The 17,374-nt window shown below is 40.9% G+C and overlaps 2 protein-coding genes across 5 annotated transcripts in view; one reads left to right on the forward strand and one right to left on the reverse strand.

The window, feature by feature from the left end:
- Positions 1 to 9,898, forward strand: part of LOC117549497 (signal transducer and activator of transcription 1-alpha/beta-like) — a 30,572-nt gene extending 20,674 nt beyond the window's left edge. For 3 of the 4 annotated variants that reach the window (XM_034221476.1, XM_034221477.1, XM_034221478.1), the window contains 4 exons: positions 130 to 309; positions 2,076 to 2,133; positions 2,667 to 2,736; positions 9,280 to 9,898. In XM_034221476.1, coding sequence (XP_034077367.1) covers positions 130 to 309; positions 2,076 to 2,133; positions 2,667 to 2,736; positions 9,280 to 9,408 — 437 coding nt within the window. In that variant the 3' untranslated portion in view covers positions 9,409 to 9,898. The remainder of the gene's footprint in view (positions 1 to 129; positions 310 to 2,075; positions 2,134 to 2,666; positions 2,737 to 9,279) is intronic. The other variant, XM_034221479.1, reaches the window with a different exon arrangement.
- Positions 9,899 to 13,021: 3,123 nt separating this feature from the next.
- Positions 13,022 to 14,844, reverse strand: LOC117549519 (putative nuclease HARBI1). Its single transcript, XM_034221510.1, has 2 exons — positions 14,570 to 14,844; positions 13,022 to 14,246 (listed from the first exon to the last, which is right to left on the reverse strand). The coding sequence occupies exons 1-2, from the start codon at positions 14,699 to 14,701 to the stop codon at positions 13,413 to 13,415; spliced, it is 966 nt and encodes a 321-aa protein (XP_034077401.1). The 5' UTR covers positions 14,702 to 14,844; the 3' UTR covers positions 13,022 to 13,412.
- Positions 14,845 to 17,374: the final 2,530 nt, after the last annotated feature.

Raw genomic sequence — 17,374 nt, forward strand, 5'->3', positions numbered from 1 at the left:
TTCAGAGATGATAAGTTCCTCATACAACCCATCCTCAAAACCTTCAAACTCCAGTCGGCTGTCCCATCCTGAATTAAGTTATTTCTCACACTCATATCTGTCCTCTTCCTGTATGTTGTTCGCCTGCAGCGCCTTTTGTGCATTCAATAGATCCCTACACCAAGGACGAGCTGGAGAAGACGTCTCTGCCGGACTATATCAACACTTACAGTCTGAGAGGCCGGAAGAGCAGACACACCAACCCCCTGCTCTACCTGTACCCAGACATCCCCAAAGACACCGCCTTTGGACACTACTTCACCAACACTGGTACTGTTACCATGGCTACTGTTTACTGTTTGAGAACAAAATGTCTTTATTCACCAAGAACACTAACCATTAACCAGTCTTTAAACACTGCCAGAGCCAATACCTTCTTCCTGTTGGTGTTTACTTCCTGTCTGTCTTCTTCTGCTGTTCCCTTTAGTGTTCACTTCCGGTCTGTCTTCTTCTGCTGTTCCCTTTAGTGTTTATTTCCTGTCTGTCTTCTTCTGGGCTGAAGTCAAATAGTCCATTTAGCTTAGGAACCTTCCTAACGGAGTGAAATGACCCGGAAGTCCCTCAGTGGCAGCCATGATAAGTGCCGTTCGAATTCTCTAGATGAAACTTCCTTTATAACCTCCTTTAGCTTAGGAACCACTGGACCTCCCTTGACGAAAGGAGAGGAGAAAATGCTGCCCCACAATGCCTTGCAGCCGCAGCATTTGCCGTCACAAAACAGTCGGCTGTTCACGGAAACAACTGATTATGACCGAGAAATGATATCATGAAAGTTACGGTGCTTATTAAGCATTTTAAAACGTATGTGGTAAGTTGCCAAAGTGCTTTGTTTTGAACGTTCATCAGTATTATAATCAAAGAGAGAGATATGAACGTTAGTTTTTACTGAAATGATCAAATAAAGTCAACATTTCACAGTCTTTACTGAGCTGTGTGGGGTTTGTTCAACTTTTAAAAGATGTTTGAATGGTGATATACACAGTAGTCCCTCGTTCTTATTAAACATCCATGTTGTAGTCCGCTGTATAGAAAACTGTAGTTTCCATAGTTTCCCCACAGCAGCAGCAGACGCACATTTATGACGTCCGCTGGCGCATCATAAACACGTCGGATAGTGAAAGTGCAGTCGGATTCTCTAAAGTACTGCAGTCTCTTCTCCTAAGTCCTTTTTAATTCTCCTATCCACTATCCCTTAACCCCGTGACGTTTCACTCAGAGATCAAGGAATAGACGATAGGGTTAGCCGTTAGGAGCTGATTTTTGGACTATTCGACTGCAACCCTGCTGTTCCCTTTAGTGTTTACTTCCTGTCTGTCTTCTTCTGCTGTTCCCTTTAGTGTTTACTTCCTATCTGTCTTCTTCTGCTGTACCCTTTAGTGTTTACTTCCTGTCTGTCTTCTTCTGCTGTTCCCTTTAGTGTTTACTTCCTATCTGTCTTCTTCTGCTGTTCCCTTTAGTGTTTACTTCCTATCTGTCTTCTTCTGCTGTACCCTTTAGTGTTTACTTCCTGTCTGTCTTCTTCTGCTGTTCCCTTTAGTGTTTACTTCCTGTCTGTCTTCTTCTGCTGTTCCCTTTAGTGTTTACTTCCTATCTGTCTTCTTCTGCTGTTCCCTTTAGTGTGTACTTCCTGTCTGTCTTCTGCTGTTCCCTTTAGTGTTTACTTCCTGTCTATCTTCATGTCCTGTTTTTTTCCCCTTTGTTTTCTTCTTTTCTGGGGAAAAAATATTATTTTATATATATTATATAAATGTATTTTTCTTAGCAAGGATCTGCTTAGCTTAGCAGCAGTCTGCTATCACAAAAGAGAAGACCACTGAATATCCAAATTAACCAATCCGAATCGAGTATTCAATTTAGCCGTGTACATAATAGCCATTGGTTAGTTACAACGCTGTGCAACAGTTGAAAAAAGTAAAGCTTCTAACACTGTGCCCCTTGCAAAATGATGGATTATTACTCTCAAATTCTGAGGGTGATACATATTCTTTATTGAACATGAGACCTGTAATGACCTCTGATCACATGTGTTCATGCAGCAGAGCAAATGCTGGGCGAACATGGGTACGTTCCCAGAAAAAGGCGGGATTTCTCAGAGTAAGTAAGACAACCATTTCTATTTTATTTTTAAAATCAGGATTGTATGGAGCCACTCTGGGGTCACATTTTAAGAAAAATGTGTAAACCGTGCGGTCAGATTCACAGATAGTCTCTGGGTCTTGTACACTCTTTAACTGCTGCCTTATCGCTCTGTAGCCTTATACTTGTAAATGGAACTTATGATGAGTAAACTGGAACAGTGAACATTTATGATAACCTAACGGTGCTATTTCTCTGTGTCGATTCAACACTATACTGACATATTTTTACAGGGATCACTTTCTGTTTTAATGCTTAAAATACATACATTAGTTTACAATATTCAAATGTGTACTGCTTTTAAAAAAGATTGTGTTATTTGTATTTTGTACATAAATAAAGGATTTAGCCTTGCTCCATCAATGAGAAGATTAGATGCCAAAATATGCAAAAAGCTTTATAAAAATATAAACAATATCATTTTTTTATGGATGTATGTCCTAAACTAAAATGTCGAAGTGTCTTAGAAAATAATTTGATTTATTTTACAGTAACCCTACACCACCTCCGTCTCCACCTAGGGAGCCCAATACGGACATGGACATGGACGTAGAAACAAAAGTAGGTTTAAAAGTTTAAAACTACATCATCATGCATTGGTTGATTCATCGTTACTGTTATTTTTTAAATATATTTACTGTTATGTCTCTTTTTTCCATTATTATTACCTTTTTTAAATGTGTGTAGACAGCAAAAAAAAAATCAAGAGACCACTGCAGCATTATTAGTTTCTATGGTATTAATATTTATAGGTATGCGTTTTAGTAAAATGTATCTTTTTTTATTTTATTCTATAAAATACTGACAACATTTCTCTCTGTTGGAATTCAGCAGACACTGGAATGGAATGGCTGACTTACATGTAGAGATTGAGATTAACGAAAACGAGTGGTCTCTTAATTTTTTTTCTGAGCCGTATTTGTGTCTATGTATGCGTCTGTGTGTATAAGTGGTTGTAAGGGTCTGTATGTACAGTGGGGCAAAAAAGTATTTAGTCAGCCACCAATTGTGCAAGTTCTCCCACTTAAAAAGATGAGAGAGGCCTGCAATTTTCATCCTAGGTACACTTCAACTATGAGAGAAAGAATCCAGGAAATCACATTGTAGGATTTTTAATGAATTAATTGGTAAATTCCTCGGTAAAATAAGTATTTGGTCACCTACAAACAAACAAGATTTCTGGCTCTCACAGACCTGTAACTTCTTTAAGAGCCTCCTCTGTCCTCCACTTGTTAACTGTATTAATGGCACGTGTTTGAACTCGTTATCAGTATAAAAGACACCTGTCCACAACCTCAAACAGTCACACTCCAAACTCCACTATGGCCAAGACCAAAGAGCTGTCAAAGGACACCAGAAACAAAATTGTAGACCTGCACCAGGCTGGGAAGACTGAGTCTGCAATAGGTAAGCAGCTTGGTGTGAAGAAATCAACTGTGGGAGCAATTATTAGAAAATGGAAGACATAGAAGACCACTGATAATCTCCCTCGATCTGGGGCTCCACGCAAGATCTCACCCCGTGGGGTCAAAATGATCACAATGAACGGTGAGCAAAAATCCCAGAACCACACGGGGGGACCTAGTCAATGACCTGCAGAGAGCTGGGACCAAAGTAACAAAGGCTACCATCAGTAACACACTACGCCACCAGGGACTCAAATCCTGCAGTGCCAGACGTGTCCCCCTGCTTAAGCCAGTACATGTCCAGGCCCGTCTGAAGTTTGCTAGAGAGCATTTAGATGATCCAGAAGAGGATGTTCATATGACAAGAGAATGTCATATGGTCAGATGAAACCAAAATAGAACTTGTTGGTAGAAACTCAACTAGACGTGTTTGGAGGAGAAAGAATGCTGAGTTGCATCCAAAGACCACCATACCTACTGTGAAACATGGAGGTGGAAACATCATGCTTTGGGGCTGTTTTTCTGCAAAGGGACCAGGACGACTGATCCGTGTAAAGGAAAGAATTAATGGGGCCATGTATCGTGAGATTTTGAGTGACAACCTCCTTCCATCAGCAAGGGCATTGGAGATGAAACGTGGCTGGGTCTTTCAGCATGACAATGATCCCAAAACACACCGCCCGGGCAACGAAGGAGTGGCTTCGTAAGAAGCATTTCAAGGTCCTGGAGTGGCCTAGCCAGTCTCCAGATCTCAACCCCATAGAAAATGTTTGGAGGGAGTTGAAAGTCTGTGTTGCCCAGCGACAGCCCCAAAACATCACTGCTCTAGAGGAGATCTGCATGGAGGAATGGGCCAAAATACCAGCAACAGTGTGTGAAAACCTTGTGAAGACTTACAGAAAACGTTTGACCTCTGTCATTGCCAACAAAGGGTATATAACAAAGTATTGAGATGAACTTTTGTTATTGACCAAATACTTATTTTCCACCATAATTTGCAAATAAATTATTTAAAAATCAGACAGTGATTTTCTGGATTTTTTTATTTTCTCATTTTGTCTCTCATAGTTGAAGTGTACCTAGGATGAAAATTACAGGCCTCTCATCTTTTTAAGTGGGAGAACTTGCACAATTGGTGGCTGACTAAATACTTTTTTGCCCCACTGTATGTACATACAGAACAAATTAAGAGACTACTCGTATATATACATATGTACTGTATATATTTATTTTTATATATTTGTATTCTCTTGGATGGTGAGGAACAGAATTTCGATCCCTTGTCTGTGTCATACAAATAGAGGAATTGACAATAAAGTTTACTTTGACTGATATGTTTGGCCTCTAGGGCAGTGGAACAAGCTGTTACCATAACATTGGCAGAGGATTGTCTAGTTACACGTCCAGCTATTTAGTTAGGAGTCATGTTTCTGGCCACACAATAGAGGCTTCTCAATACTCTAATTTCCCCCCCTCGACTCCTATCCTCGAGACTTAGTCCCGCCCATAGGAGATGCGAGCGGAGGACTCGAGGAGGGGGAGAGAGGAGGGGAAACAGCAGGCATTTAGAGAAATGAGAACTCCTCTCCTCTGAGCGGTCATTTTAAAGAGACGTCCATTAATGATGACAGGAGGCACAGCAGCCCTCTGTCTGATGGACAGATGTGTTCATGACGACTTATATATTTACTTTGATTCATTGACAGTGCGGTATAATGAGACAATAACAGGCTACAGATGCAGACATATACACACATATTTATATAAATATATACAATTTCAGAATCAAACAAGTATGAGAGCACTCTCATAATAACGTAACACAATCAGAGACTGGCTATATCCCCCCCTCTCTCTGGTCACTGAAATGGGGAATTGAAATTACGGGCCAAAAGTTGTATTTACAAGTATAAAAAGTAAGCAGAGGACACCAAACCAACTGAGACCCGTCTGTCCGCCGCATCTATGCACTGTACAACACACACACCTACACACTGTACCACACACACACACCTACACACTGTACCACACACACACCTACACACTGTACCACACACACCTACAGCTCCTAAAGCATAATCAGGCTACAGCCGTTGTGTATTTTATTATGTGACGCACTAAATGGTTTTAGAAAAATATCGACTCTTTGTTTATAGTTATCTACTAAACTACAGCATACAAATACAAATACAGAGAGTAATGTAGGCCAGTTATACTGAGTGATATATCAAACTCACTTACCCGCTCAACCCAAGATTTTTCTTGGGACCCATCAGGACAAAGCTCCGGACCTGGGGTGATAGGGCCTTCGCAGCAGCCTCCCCCACACTCTGGAACTCCCTCCCCAGCCACGTCAGATCCGCCAACACTCACATCATTCAAACAATCCCTCAAAACTCACCTTTTCACTCTTGCCTTCAACCCCTAATCAACTAACCCCTTGCCCTTATTCCTCCTAGCTTAGCACTTTCTACTTTTGTTGTTATTTTGTTTTACTTGCTTGTAAGCGCTTTGAGCACCAGGAAAAGCGCTTTATAAATGTAATGTATTATTATTATATATTTTACACACTGCTCTGCTTTCTACACGGACCTCACAGCTGTTCTCACTGTAAACATCGCGTCTCAATGAAAGCAGTTACTGAAATATTATTAATTCAGAGCTGTAATTGGCTGACATAAGTCCGGCCGTGCTTCACGCCTCCACCGTTCCCGGAAATGCATCCGCGGAGGAGCCATGGAGGAACCACCAGTGTCTCCTCGGCTATAGCTCTTCCAGCATGCTGAAATCTATTTCCGGGTCACTACCGGAGGACCGAGGAGTCGAGGAGGGGACATTTTAGTATTGAGAAGCCTCTACTGAGTAAATCTGTCTCTTTAGCCCAGGGGTGAGGAACCTCCGGGCTCCGGGCCGTATACGGACCGCATTTGGTACAGCCCTGGAGGTAATTTATAAACACACACAAAAAAGAAAAAAATTAAAGAAATCTAGACTAAAAATAATTACACAAGCAAGTGCCTGTTTTTCCTGGCCAAGAGCCGCGTTCACACCGCGTACTTTGCAGTACTTAGTGCCCCGGCACTAAGTACCAATCGCGTTCACACCAGAGTACTATTCCCTGAGGGAAGATTACGCAAATGAGCCGCTGACGTCACTTCGTCTGCTTTGGGTTTACTGGTAGGCTGCAAACAACTTCACGGCGTATACTGCCACCCGAAGTCCCCGGCCGGAAGTCCCCGGAGTTGGGGACTGGCTTCAGTAGAAGCCTTCCGAGTAAATCGCCAGAACGCCGACACCTCCTCATCACTCCACCGCTCCCAAGTTTTTGTTTGTGTTGCCATAAGTCAGTGGTTCTCAAAGTGGGGGGCGCAGAGGCATGACAGGGGGGGCGCGAGAGACCAGGAGGAAAAATGGTTATTAAAAAAAAAAAAAAAAGATTATAAAAAAAAAAAAAAAAAAATCATATTTTGAAATATTATTGATTCGAAAATAATATGATACAGTACTATTACGTCTGGGTCTCTGTGTTTCATGTGTGTGTGTGTGTGTGTGTGGCCATTTTGTGAGAGAGATAGCGTACCGGAGATCGTTGATGTTAGCTTCTGGTGCTAGCGAGCTATGCTAACGGATATAAGGAGTTTTTTTAACAACAAAGTGGAGGAGAGTCCTCTCCTGTCAGACTGAGAGTCTCAGTGAGCTAAAGGACTCTGTGTTATCTCAGTGGGTCTCAAACGTTTTGGTCACCATTAATGTAAACAATTATTTCCGAGGCACACGTTTATATGATCATTATAGTTATAAGAAAATAAGAGAATACATGAAAAACAGCTATGAAATACTATATGACAGTAAAACAAGAATAAAGTTTAAAAGAGTGATTTATAAAATGTCCATAAAGAAATAGTAAATCTGTTTACAATTCTGTTTCATCTGGGTGTTGAGAGATGTATCCATAGATCTCTTCATTTTGCTCTCAAAGTGCACCAGATTGATGCTTTCAACTTCAATATTTAAAAATCTTCCCGGGGATGTGAGGTCCACACACCACCTATAAAAATAGCACTTTACCCCTGCTTACACCTATATGCCGAGACTTGATATCGAGCCTTCATTGTAACAGTCGCGGGTACATAGTGTATGTGCGTGGGGAGTGTTGCAGTAGAAAATTCCACTGTAGCGACCGGTACATTAATGGGAAACCCTAAATGTTTGAGCACGCTCTATGAAAGGTCAAGCTACCCCACAGCACCCCCAAAATAAATCTCTGGCGCCGCCACTGAGCCTGACTATTTGTGTTGGGGGGGCCCGACTTTTTTTTTTCTCCAAAGGGGGGGCCTGACCGAAAAAGTTTGAGAACCACTGCCATAAGTTATTCTCTCTCCGTTGGTGCGCGGGGCTAATACTAATGCTAATAATGCTAATGCCACAAATACAATGGCGGCTTCACAAAACTTTTCAGAGTTTTACAGGGTGTGGTTTGCAATTCGCCCAGCCAATCAGAACTGGGGCACTTTTTCCCCCCAGGATAGTACCACCTCTCAGCAGGCACTAAAAATGGGGGTAAAAGTTCCCGGCACTAAGTACTCTTTTTGGTGTGAACGCAACATAAGGGGTACTAACGGAACTAAAGGGGAAAAGTACGGGGAAAAGTACTCCGGTGTGAACGCGGGTTAGGTCAGTGTCCTTGAACACAACACGAGCCTAACGTCGTCACGTGGTATATGTCTCGTCTGACAGGGGTGTAGTTCTGACGGAGAGCACAAGAACGCCACTCCGGCACTTCAGAAATTGCAGTACCCATAAGGAGCCGTACACATGCTGCAGTTTTAGCGTGGCTGTGTCTTTAGTTGAAACTTGCCCAGTGGCGATCTGTTCATCTGTCATACTGATCATACACTCAATAACTTTGTTGTTATTAGCATCTGGTTAGCTAGCTATGCTAACGAATATAAGAAGGTTTTTCTACAACCAGTGAGGTAGAGGCACATCTTTATATGATCATTATAGTTATACAAAAATAAGAGAATAAAGTAAACAGCTATAAAATACTATATGACAGTAAAAAAAAAATTGTTATTAATAAACAAGAATACAGTTTGAAAGGAGTGATTTGTGAAATATTCATAAAGAAAAATAAAATCTGATTACAGTTCTGTTTCATATGGGTGTTGAGAGATGTTTCCATAGATCTCTTAATGTTGCTCTCAAAGTGCACCAGATTGATGCTTTTAACTTCAACATTTAAAAAAATGCCCCCGGACCCCCCTAGAGGAGGTTAGGTCCTCCCCCCCACTTAAATCATGTTCACATGGATAGGAAAGTAAATACATTTGCACACATCTTGTGTCCATATCTTTCTGTTTGGTGGTCATGCCACAACCGTGCACGTGCGTGCATGCATGCACGAGTCATAGTAAGATATCTGGATTAAGAGGTTGCTTTTTCTTTGCACAGCATGAAAGAAAGGTGAAATGAATGGGCTGTGATTTTAGTATTTTTAAGCAGAGGTCAATAATGTGTATGGCCCTCGGAGGATGTTGAACAAATTGAAATGGCCCTTGAGAGGAAAAAGATTCCCCACCCCTGCTTTAGCTGCTCAATGCTCTACGTTCACCAGTACATTTTAATGATCTCGTTTGTATGAGAAAGTTGTTTCTCTCGCAGTTCATTTCAAACTCAATGTATTTGTTTCTTACAGCTGGAGTATCATGAACTGATTCAGGAACTCTTTTCTGGTTCATTCATATTTCCTGAATACTACGGCTCATCTTATGAAAAAACGGCATCAACTCCAACCAGCTTTGTCGATCCCCGTTGCTCCGTTTGAGTGTGCATCAGAAAGAATCAAGAATATTGTCTTATGTGTTTGTAATGATTCTCCAAAGATTCTGCTTAATGTATATATTGTGCTAAGCTACAAGTAATGTTAAGAATATAGGTGTGCTAGAGGTGGATCTTACAAAATGTGTGACGGATTTCTACTGCACCGTTTCAACATTTCTATGAAACTTGATTATCTATAATGACAACAAATGAGTAAAAATTAGTGCTGTTGTGTTTAAAATCACTTGTAAATGTACTTTTTTTTTCATATTAGGAAAAAGCTGTCATCATAAAGTGTGTGTATATATATACCTGGTTACCATTGACAGGTTCTTTCTTTCAGTCTTTATTTCGAACAGATTAAAAAATAACAAATGGGAAAAACAGAATACCGTATTGTTATAATACAGTATTTATCCACATTCATGGTAAGCACTTTGAATTGCCTTGTGTTGAAAAGTGCTATATAAATAAACTTGCCTTGCCTTGCCTAATATTTGTATATTCAACAAAAAAACAAAACATTTCTTCATATAATAATAAATCATGTGTCCGAAAGGGAGTAGGAGGAAGCAAATGCTTATTAATTCCCACCCCTTACTTGATCAATGATTGTCCTTTAAATCATTATGCAAGTTATTCCTACATACATTTACACATACATACAATCATGTCTCATCTTCAATCACCTTTCTTCATTCTCATATTTTTCCAAAAAAGTGTTTCTGTACATCCTTTTAAACTGAATGATGCTTGTGCTTTGTTTGAACTCCTGCTCCAAACCATTCCATAAAATCACCCCACAGATTGTTAAACTCATACTTCTCAGAGTTGTTCTGACCTTGAGTTTAAAATGTAGATTTCCTCTCAAATGATACCCACCCTCTCTGTCTACTAACAATGTTTTTAATTTCCTAGGAAGTAGATTATGTCTTGCTCTGTATATGATTTGTGCCGTTTTAAATTTAACCAGATCAATGAACTTCAATATGTGTGACTTCAAAAATAATATATTAGTGTGTTCAAGATATCCAACATTATTGATAACTCTTATAGCCCTTTTTTGTAATGTGCATAACGGCTGTAGGTTGGTTTTGTACGTGTTTCCCCAAATCTCCACACAGTAAATCATATAGGCAATATTAGTGTGTTATATAGAGTATGCAATGAATTGTAGCCCAGAATGTATCTGGCTTTTCCCAATATTGTGATAGTTTTAGCCAGTTTTGCTTTTACATGAGTGATATGAGGTTTCCATCTGATTTTGTGCTCTAAAACCACACCAAGGAACTTAATTTCATATACTCTTTCTATGTGTATGTTAATATCTAGTATTATTGTATCTGTGGATTTGTTTTATGTTTTCCAGATAACATAATCTTTGTTTTGCTTATATTTAATGATAATTTGTTTGTGTCAAACCAATGTTTTACTTTACTCATTTCTGCTGTTATCACTTCCATTAGCTGTTTCAAATTATCACCGTAACAAAAAATATTAGTGTCATCTGCAAATAAAATAAATTTCAATATATTTGATACTCTGCAAATGTCGTTGATGTATATTATGAATAGCTTTGGACCCAACACGGACCCCTGAGGTACTCCACAAGTTATGTTCATGTATTCTGATTTATGTTCACCAATTTCAACAAATTGTTGTCTGTTGCTTAAATAATCTCTCACCCAGTTTAATCCCACCCCTCTGATGCCATACCGTTCCAGTTTTATCAGTAAAATATTGTGATCTATGGTGTCAAATGCTTTTTGTAAGTCTATAAATATTCCCACTGCTTGATTTTTATTGTTATAATAGTCCGCCTACTGTATTGTTTTCCATAATGTTTGTGAATATGTTGTCTATTAATGTAGCAGAATGAGAAGTGATTCTACTAGGTCTGGCAATTTTAGGATACAAACACATACTGTACAATGTATTGATGAAGTGTTCTGTCATTTTATGCTTATTTGGATTCAACAGGTCAATATTGTAATCCCCACAGATAAACATCATTTTTTGTAATGATTAGCAATGTCATTGTGAGAAAGTTAGCATGATGGTGTTAGCATTCAGATCAAGGCCCCCTGAGGGTGAGGGTATGCCACATTCACATGATGACAAGGAAATAGGATATTATTAGGGCCCGAGCACGGAGCGCTAGGACACAACGGCGTCCTAGCACGAAGTGCGAGGAACCTATTGTTATTGGTGGAATTATTATTTTTCTGCTGGCGTTTCCTGTTTTTGAGGCTATTAGGACGCTGACAAAGTTGTATAATTTTGCACGGACGCCAGGACTGGTGAAAAATACAATATTCTGGAGTCAATGGGTTAAATATTCCAACGTGCTCGCTAGCGCCACCTATGAAAAACCCATTTCGGAATAAATGTACAAAGTCGCACCGTAACTCCAAATGACCTGAAATTTTGCACACATATCCGGGTGGACCTGCTCTACAAATAATCCTATTGGAACCCTAAGCTCCGCCTACATTTAAATTAGCATAATGTTCAAAACAGTTAAATATTCACTTAAATTTCAATTTTCAGTTTTTCAACACCAAACTTCGTATACAGCATCGGTGGCGGGTCAGACACATTACCGTAGAAAATGAGCATGTTAGGACGATAAATATTGCCGCCGTCAATCAAAACGTACACGCAATAAGGCGGGGCTTAGAAATAAATGCTCATAAATCATCAACAATGTATCCAAACATCACACATTTTGGTAGATAGGTTCAATCTGTGTTGGGGAATAGGCACACCAAATAATTTATATTTTGGACTATAGGGGGCGCCACAAACACCACCAATTTATAACTCAAGAACAGATGGACGAATCTTTTTATTTATTTTGTACACATACTCTGGGGGTGACTACGAACTGAGATATAAAGTGTCGCAACAAATCCAGAATGTTGGCGTGGCCTATACTTTTTTTTTTAAAATTGCGATAGCATAAAATGAGCTTCGGATGCAAAACTTGGAACACACGTCAGAGCCCACAACCTTTTCGAGAATGTAAAAAAAAAACGTAACCTTTCAAAAAAACTGCTCACTAGCGCCCCCTATTGTGTGGTAGTCACATATAGTTTCTCAGAACTTCGCTTGTATTATTTATTTGGAAGACAATAAACCTAATTTAACGTACTGTCCTTCATGTCTTCAATATTGTATGGGATATAGTAAATAAAGGTAGACGGGTGATGAAGGTGACATTGCGTTTGCTTGATTGTTAGATGGCTACATTGTTCTGTGTGGGTTTCATAATGTAGAAGGAAACGTTTTGCACAAAGTAATGTTGTGCACGGAACTAAAGTGTTTTTTCCAAAGTCTGAAGATTAACCCTGAATATCAGCATTTTAAATAAAGATATATCTGTGCGCTTCATAGGTATAAGGCATTAAAATATACATGCCATTTACGGTCTTAATTGCTCATGTCAAACCATTTGCAGAGTTTCACTTAAAAACAAAAGTGATTGTATTAGAAGACCTGTGTTCATTTTCTGAACCTTTGCTCTGTCCTCGTGATTGAATGATCCAAGAGGTAAGGACATTTGTCTCCAATTTGGGATTATGCAGAAAGACAATTCAGGAAAACCAAGTTTGAAATCAACGGTGCACAGGTTTATTTTATTTCACCTCTTTTCTCTAAAGTGAGAAGTGGAGCTCACTAAAAACAAACAAAATTAAATCAGGTATGTGTGCACATCATTTCAAAAACACAAGTTAACAGACAACCACGTTTTGCCAAAAAAACCCACTAAAAAACAAAGTTCATTAGATGTAATCGTGCTCTCTCAGGTGTGGTGCCATTTGGACAGGAGCAGAGAGTTGTGCAGCAATCCTGTTCCTTAGGTGGTGTCCAGGACCTTCCTGTCCACATGCTGCGGCAGGGGGAGGACTCTGGTCCCCATCTTCAGGGGGGAAGGCTTCAGCATCCTCAAGGACATCGTTCATGTCTATGCACAGATTGTGCAGAAATGCACAACATGCAATGATGTCAGGGGCAAAGCTTGGACTGACCTCCAGCGCTTTGAAAAGGGTGGCCCTCCAGCGAGCCTTCATCCTTCCAAATGCTCTTTCCACCACAGACCGAGCCCTGGCATGATGCCTGTTGAATCTGGCCTGCACCTGGCCACGAGGGACCTTGTAGGGTGTGAGTAATCCCACTGGTTTTTTCCAGGCAGGGATAACCACCATCCCCAAGGAGGAACCAACCAGCTGGGGGAAACAGTGACTGGCAGAAGATGGGGCTGTTTCGCAGTACTCTGGCATCATGAACGGAGCCTGGATAGCCGATGAAGACATCCAGGAATCTCCCAGTTGAGTCACAGATGGCCTGCATCTGGATGGAAGGAAACAGCTTGTAATTGATGTACTCCTTGTGGTACTCGTTTCCTGGAGGTTTGATGCGAATATGGCATCCATCAATCGCACCAGCAGCACGGTGAAATGCAGGACTCTTTGCAAGCTGACCGAAGCCATCTGCAATCTCTGGCAGCTCATCTGCAGTTGGCAGGGAAATTAGGGTCTTCAGGTTGGCCTTTATCTTCCCGGTGACGTGTTTGATGATCCTGTGGACCGTCGATTTGGGAATCCCGAATGCTGAACCAACCACAGAGAGCGATAGTCCATGGGCCAAGCTGTAGAGGAGAACAAGCACCTCGATGTCTTGTCCCCATCCGTGGTCCTTTGGGGAGGAAAGCATCTGCACTAAATACACCACACTAGATCGCTTAACTCTAAAGTCCTTCTTTAGACAGGCTTCAGGGTTGGCATACACGGCGAGAATTGGGGCAGTAGCATTGAGCTGCATGTAAAGACCCTTGCCCCCCTGTAAAAGACAAACACAGGACACAGTATTGTTCAATAACTATACTCCAACACACACACACACACAGCTCTGTAAACAATTCTGAGACCAAGTCAAATTAACCTTTCCTTTTTTATTCTATAAACTACTGACAACATTTCTCTGTGTTGGAATTCTACAGACACTATACAGATATACACGTATAGCTTATAAGGAAAGAATAAATTAATGTATATCACAATATATCTAAATATCTATTTGTATTACACATACAAAGTTCATAGGCTACTATATAATAAATAAAGTGAAGATAATTGTTGTATTAGCAATATTGAAATGTTTACCTGCCACTGGCACATCGCTAAAATGCGCCTCAACCTTCTGCGCCTTCTGTTGGATCTTGCCATTGCACCCGCTAATAGGTGATGGATAGCAACGCAGGTCAATGCAGCCGACAGATGTGGGTTGGACACCATGACGTCCGTTTCCGTTTCCTGCGGAGAGAGGGGAGGCCGTCCCAAAGCTTGCCGCTGTATTTATACCCTTAACCCTTAATGGAGGGAACTTCATTCAGCTGTGAGTGTGCCTACAGACGGAGTTCACTCCGTCACGGAGGGGGAGGGTCGAGGGAGTGGTTTGGGATTGGGCCTTAATTGCGGAGCACATTTTTGAAAAATCACTCGTGGAGGTCGTAAGCTAACAGCTAATACACCATTTTTGACGATTTACATGTCGCAAATTACTCCAAACTACTTGGATATAGTTATTCCGATATTCACGAAACGCTGTATACACATTGCTATTATGATTGCACACATATTTCAAATTGCCTTCCATTAGCCCCGCCCCCCAGAAAGTCGGCCATTTTCAAAAATGTGCGTTTTTCAGCCATTTTAAGCACATTCTTGTGAACTCCTCCTAGGGGAATGATCGGAAAAATTCCAATGCAGGACAGGTTCAGCCCCTGGCCAATGTTATGAAGAATTGCGGATTACATTTTTGATAAATCAATCGTGGAGGTTGTAAGCTAACAGCTAATACACCATTTTTGACGATTTACATGTCGCAAATTACTCCATCCGAGAAAGTTGACTATTTTGAAAGATTTGCGTTTTGAATGCATTTTAAGCATATCTTTGCTAACTCTTCCTGGGGAAATGATCGGAAAAATTCCAATCCAGGACAAATTCAGCCCCTATCCAATATGATGCTAAATTGCGAAGAAATGTTTTGAGAGCTCAATCGTGGAGGTCACAAGCTAACAGCGAATACACCATTTTTGACGATTTACATGTCGCAAATTACTCCAAACTACTCGCATATAGTTTTTCCGATATTCAAGAAACGCTGTATGCACATTGCTATTATGATTGCGGACATATTTCAAATTTGCTTTTATCAGCCCCGCCCTCCAGAAAGTGGGTCATTTCACAAAATGTGCGTTTCTCATGCATTTTAAGGACATTTCTGCGAACTCAGAGGAATGATCGGAAAAATTCCAATCCAGGACAACTTCAGCGCATATCCAATGTCATGCTACATTGAGAAGGAATAGTCCTTCGCTCAAACGGGGAGCTCGTAGGCTAACGGAGAATGTACCATTTTTGACCAATGTCAGATAAGCTACTGAGACCTGCCTGTTTGCCTGACACACACACACACACACACACACACACACACACACACACACACACACACACACACACACACACACACACACACACACACACACACACACACACACACACACACACACACACACACACACACACACACACACACACACACACACACACACACACACACACACACACACACACACACACACACACACACACAACGCCCTTGCTGGCGGCATATTCATTAGGCTACAACAGACACCTATACACTCCCTAACCCTACTCTTTATTTGTAGATATCTCCTAAAGCCTACAAATAAAGTTCGAAATGTAGGCCTGTTACATTTATTATTGAGCGATATATATTATACACACTGTTCTGCTTTCTGCACTGACCTCAGCAGCTGTTCTCACTGTAACATCACCTAACATCCAGGGGACATGTGATTAGTGAGTAAACAAACGGTAAAGGGCAGAAATTCTGATGCACATTTGATCATCTCAAATAACTTATAATCACAACGGGAACAGTTTGCAGAGTTGTGCTTCGTTGACAGAAGTCCAGCCATGCGTCACACCACTTTTAAACATCACTGTTGGCTGAAATCGTCTCAGGAGAATACTTCAGTGTACCCTCGGTTACGGCTCCTCCAGACAGCCTCCTCCATAATCGATCCTCGACTAACCTTTACAGAAATTTGTTTTCCTTCGAGACGGCGCGCCGACATCCGTTTCCGGGTCGCTGCCGGAGGACCTGGGAGTCTGGGACGCGAAAATTATAGAAATGAGAAACGGCTAATTTCCCAGGTCTCGCGTGCGTCTGCTTGACGCCGGGACGACCGGCTGCCCTCCCCGACAGGCGCACGGACGCGAGGGCCCGCTCATCACTGCGCGCACAAGTGCGACCGCAGTTTTAATTATTTTTGTAGTTCCCCTCATTTAAGTTAAAGTTTGTCATATTGACAAGAATGTGTTATTGACACTTCTGGGGGGTCCGTACTGTCTAATATATGTTTTCAATCTGTACTTTGTATCTTATCCTTTGTTCACCTATTTCCAAATTTGAACAAAAATCAGTATTTAAGGAGGCAAGCAAATGTTGCAGCAATGTGAGCTATATATATTCAAATTTGAGTCTTAGGAAATATACCACTGTGGGAGGACCATGAAAAAACACAAGGAATGTTGCAGTCTGAATGAACCCTGTACGGACACAGTGTTTGTTTGGTTCAGGTCATAGTATACATTGTTTATATGTATAAGAAGATAAATGTGATGCATTCTTACAGCAGTTATAGACTTTGGTTTGGATTAAATCTGTGTTGAAGAGCAACTCTGAAATAACTTTGTAGTGCATAGTTAACGTCAGAATACGAATCTTAAAATTACTGTTCTGTAGTTATTGTAGCTAAAACGGCGCTTTTGAGAGATTTTAAATCTCAGATCTGCTCAACTGAACCTGTTACACAGGTCTCAGTGGGTCACGCGTCTCAACCCTGCATTACAATAGGCAGGAACACTCTGCTGTCC

The sequence above is a fragment of the Gymnodraco acuticeps genome, unplaced genomic scaffold (assembly GCF_902827175.1).
Source record: "Gymnodraco acuticeps unplaced genomic scaffold, fGymAcu1.1, whole genome shotgun sequence".
Lineage (NCBI taxonomy): Eukaryota > Metazoa > Chordata > Actinopteri > Perciformes > Bathydraconidae > Gymnodraco > Gymnodraco acuticeps.

Excerpts from the sequence above, each read along its gene's own strand:
- LOC117549519 (XM_034221510.1), bottom strand. The coding sequence starts at position 14,701 with ATGGTGTCCAACCCACATCTGTCGGCTGCATTGACCTGCGTTGCTATC. Across the intron at positions 14,247-14,569 it reads TAGCGATGTGCCAGTGGCAG|GGGGGCAAGGGTCTTTACAT; the intron begins GTAAACATTTCA and ends TGTCTTTTACAG.